Source organism: Diaphorina citri, unplaced genomic scaffold (genome assembly GCF_000475195.1).
Source record: "Diaphorina citri unplaced genomic scaffold, Diaci psyllid genome assembly version 1.1 scaffold1069, whole genome shotgun sequence".
In the NCBI taxonomy this organism is placed as follows: domain Eukaryota; kingdom Metazoa; phylum Arthropoda; class Insecta; order Hemiptera; family Psyllidae; genus Diaphorina; species Diaphorina citri.
In genome coordinates, this window is record NW_007378498.1 from 33,022 (window position 1) to 33,995 (window position 974).

The 974-nt window shown below is 39.4% G+C and overlaps 1 protein-coding gene across 1 annotated transcript in view; it reads left to right on the plus strand.

Annotated features, from left to right (window-relative positions):
- LOC103514020 (nicotinate phosphoribosyltransferase) overlaps nucleotides 1–974 on the plus strand; it is a gene marked incomplete at its 5' end in the record, with an annotated part of 30,449 nt that overhangs the window by 25,655 nt on the left and 3,820 nt on the right. Inside the window, 1 exon segment of the mRNA XM_017446047.2 lies at nucleotides 222–441. Within this exon segment, the coding sequence (XP_017301536.2) occupies nucleotides 222–441 (220 nt within the window).

The following is a 974-nucleotide window of genomic DNA, read 5'->3' on the forward strand; positions in this document are numbered from 1 at the left end:
AAAGAGATTATGTAAAAAAAAAGAAGCAATTTCCTTTTTCCACTTTCTTTTCAAGCAACGCCGGCTGTATTTGGGTGACAATAAAGTGACCGTTTTCTTCTCTTCGACTAATGACAAAAAAATATGATTAACTCCCTCCATACTTACTCTGTCTTTGTTTGTGAGATTAGTCATGCCCGGGGCGTTAATTATCAATTTCCCTTCCTCTTCCTCTCCATCAGGTACAACATTCCCTGGTTTGCGGAACTCCAGATTGTGGCGTCCAATGACATCAATGAAGAGACCATCCTGTCTCTCAATGAACAAGGTCATCGGATAGACTGTTTTGGTATCGGTACTCATTTGGTGACCTGCCAGAGACAGCCGGCACTTGGCTGTGTGTATAAGTTGGTCGAGATCAATGGGATGCCACGAATCAAACTTAGCCAGGATGTGGGGAAGGTAACCTTTTGTTGAATGGACCAATTACTATTGTTTTATTGAAATTTGGTTTGGTTTAACTCGATGATTTTGTTTTTATTTTGTTCCGAACTTTTCTTTTCCGAACTCTTGGAAGTCTTGAACCTTTTACCGGTTTAAATGCAATTGAATGTGTCGAAAATTTTGCTCATCTGATTTTGAGCTCCAATCGGGTTTTTCAGACCCCACTGGGGCTTTTAGCCCGTCCTTCCTTTATTATTACGATAGTAATTAAAAAAGGTGTAAGGGACGGGCTATTGTATTCGCTTCGGTGTCGTCTGTGTGTCTGACCCCATAGTGCATTCAATGTGCTATCGCCGATGGCTGGCAGCTATATCAAACTTTCAAGTCACATTTGAATATCAACTCCATACCCGGTGAATTAGTCATGGACATGATACATTGTAGGAATGTATCATGTCCATTCTAGGAATGTATAACACATAGCTGACGTACAAATGAAACTGCCAGAAGACATAAAATTGTCTTTAATATTTAAACATTTTTTTTTTTTT